The 2,048-nt window shown below is 53.1% G+C and overlaps 1 protein-coding gene across 1 annotated transcript; it reads left to right on the plus strand.

The window, feature by feature from the left end:
* The first annotated feature begins 261 nt into the window (after window positions 1-261).
* On the plus strand, window positions 262-1,431 carry LOC147617852 (microbial Terpene synthase-like protein 13). Its single transcript, XM_086775588.1, has one exon. It carries the CDS (start codon window positions 341-343, stop codon window positions 1,376-1,378), a length of 1,038 nt encoding a protein of 345 aa, XP_086631714.1. The 5' UTR covers window positions 262-340; the 3' UTR covers window positions 1,379-1,431.
* The last annotated feature ends 617 nt before the right edge of the window (window positions 1,432-2,048 follow it).

Consider the following 2,048-nt stretch of genomic DNA (forward strand, 5'->3'; position numbering starts at 1 on the left):
CGACAGTGACACATGTTAGAAATCCTTCAATAAAAGGACTCTGTACTATGTAGCCTAGAGCAAGGACGAGGAGATAGAGAGAGAGAGAGAGAGAATGGGGCGCCTACTAACCTCCTTGCCACACCCGCTTCCACGTGCCCGCCCCGCTGCCATGCTCATTTGCGGTGCAGCCACCTTCTAACGCCGCCCATGCTCCACTGCCTGCTCCCGCGCTTTCGCTGCCGTGCCATTCCGAACACAGCTAATCCTTATCACCAAAATCCTCCTCCATCATTCCCAGCCGCCATTCGCAGCCGCCATTCCAAGGAGACAGAGAGACACACACACACACACACAGAGAATGGAGCGCCTGACCAGCTCAACCCTCCTCACCACCAGCTTCCACCTGCCCGCCCCGCTGCCATGCTCATTCGCGGCGCAACTTCACCCTGACTATGAGCTCATCCAGGCGCAATGCGACCCCTGGATTGTGTCCGTGGCGCAGCCACCTTCTAACGCCGCCCGACAGTTCCTTCTCGACTGCTTGCTCCCCCGTTTTTGCTGCCGCGTCATTCCGAGTGGCCCCCGCGCCCGGCTAGTCCATATCACCAAAATCCTGTCCTGGCTATTCGTTTCCGACACCGACGACGACGACCCGCAAGCCTTGGGCGCCGATCACGTTGGAATGGCTCGTCGGCACCAGCTGATCATGGCCATCCTGCTCAACGGTACTGGAACCATCACCCAGCAGATGCAATGTGATGGCAGGACCCAAGCGCAATTGGCAGAGCTGGCCAAGGTGTGGGAGGAAGCGCGCGGGGACATGCCAGCGGTTCTCAGGGATCGCTTCATCCACTCCATGGAGCGCTATTTGGAGGCCGTAAAGCTGCAGACGCTCTACAGAAGCGCACACTCGTTGCCGGACATAGACAGTTACATCCAAATCTGCCGCGCGGCTTCCTTTGCTCTCCCGGCATTCGCGCTCATGGAGTACGCGATGGGCAACGAGCTCGATAACGACACCTACGGTAGCCCGCTGATCGTTCAGCTCCAGAACGCCGTTACCGACCACATCTGCTTCTCCAACGACCTACTCTCCTGTCGTGTCGAGAGCACCGTGGGGGACTTCTTCAACATGCCGTCCGTTGTGTTCCACTCCGCCGCACATGGTGACAGCTTTCAGCAGGCACTGGACCGCGTGGTGGACATGGTGGATAAAGCGGACACCGAGTGCATTCAGCTGGTGGCAACAATCCGCGGATCCAGCCTCGCGGACAAGCCTGGCGTACTCTCCTACGTCGCGGGTCTCTGCTCGGGCATGGCGGGCCACCTCCGCTGGTCGTACGAGACCGCCCGCTACACTGATAAGCTCCTTGCACCTCGCGAATTTGGAAAATAAAAGAGTCGCAGGTTTGAAAATAGGAAGATTTAGAGGTCCAGGTTTTTCACCATTTGATGGATAACTTTTTTTTAATTTAAAATTTGGCTACTATTAGAAGGGATTAACATACTCAGTGAGGACCCCTCATATCCTCTACAAAGTGAAGGCGTGTGACCCCTCTCTACAACCATCTCTCTCTCTCTTTCTCACACACACACATACACACACGTACACACATGCGTGCATACACACACTCAAATGTTGAAACTCTCTCTCTCTCTCTCTCTTTCACACACACACACACACACACACACATACACACATACACACTGTACACACCCTCTCTCTCTCTCTCACATACACACACACACACACACACACACAAGCGCACATGCACACATCGAGCCCCTCTCTCTTCTCACACTCTCCCACACATAAAAGCTCTCTCTCTCTCTTTTACACCCACACTATAGATGCATAAATTCATATACACATTGTATTTAGACCTTATTTAAAATAACCATAGCAGATTGGATATCAATGTTTTGGGTCTTTAAACCATGTAGGCCTAGCATGATAATCACTTTTCTCTAATTTTGACATAAATGGTAATGCCCGACACGAGCAAGAGTTATTGCATGGCATGCTTAGGCTCGTGTATGCACAAACTTGCTTCTCTTGTATGACT

Source organism: Cibotium barometz, chromosome 36, assembly GCF_041138505.1.
Source record: "Cibotium barometz isolate CiBa-2024 chromosome 36, ASM4113850v1, whole genome shotgun sequence".
NCBI lineage: Eukaryota > Viridiplantae > Streptophyta > Polypodiopsida > Cyatheales > Cibotiaceae > Cibotium > Cibotium barometz.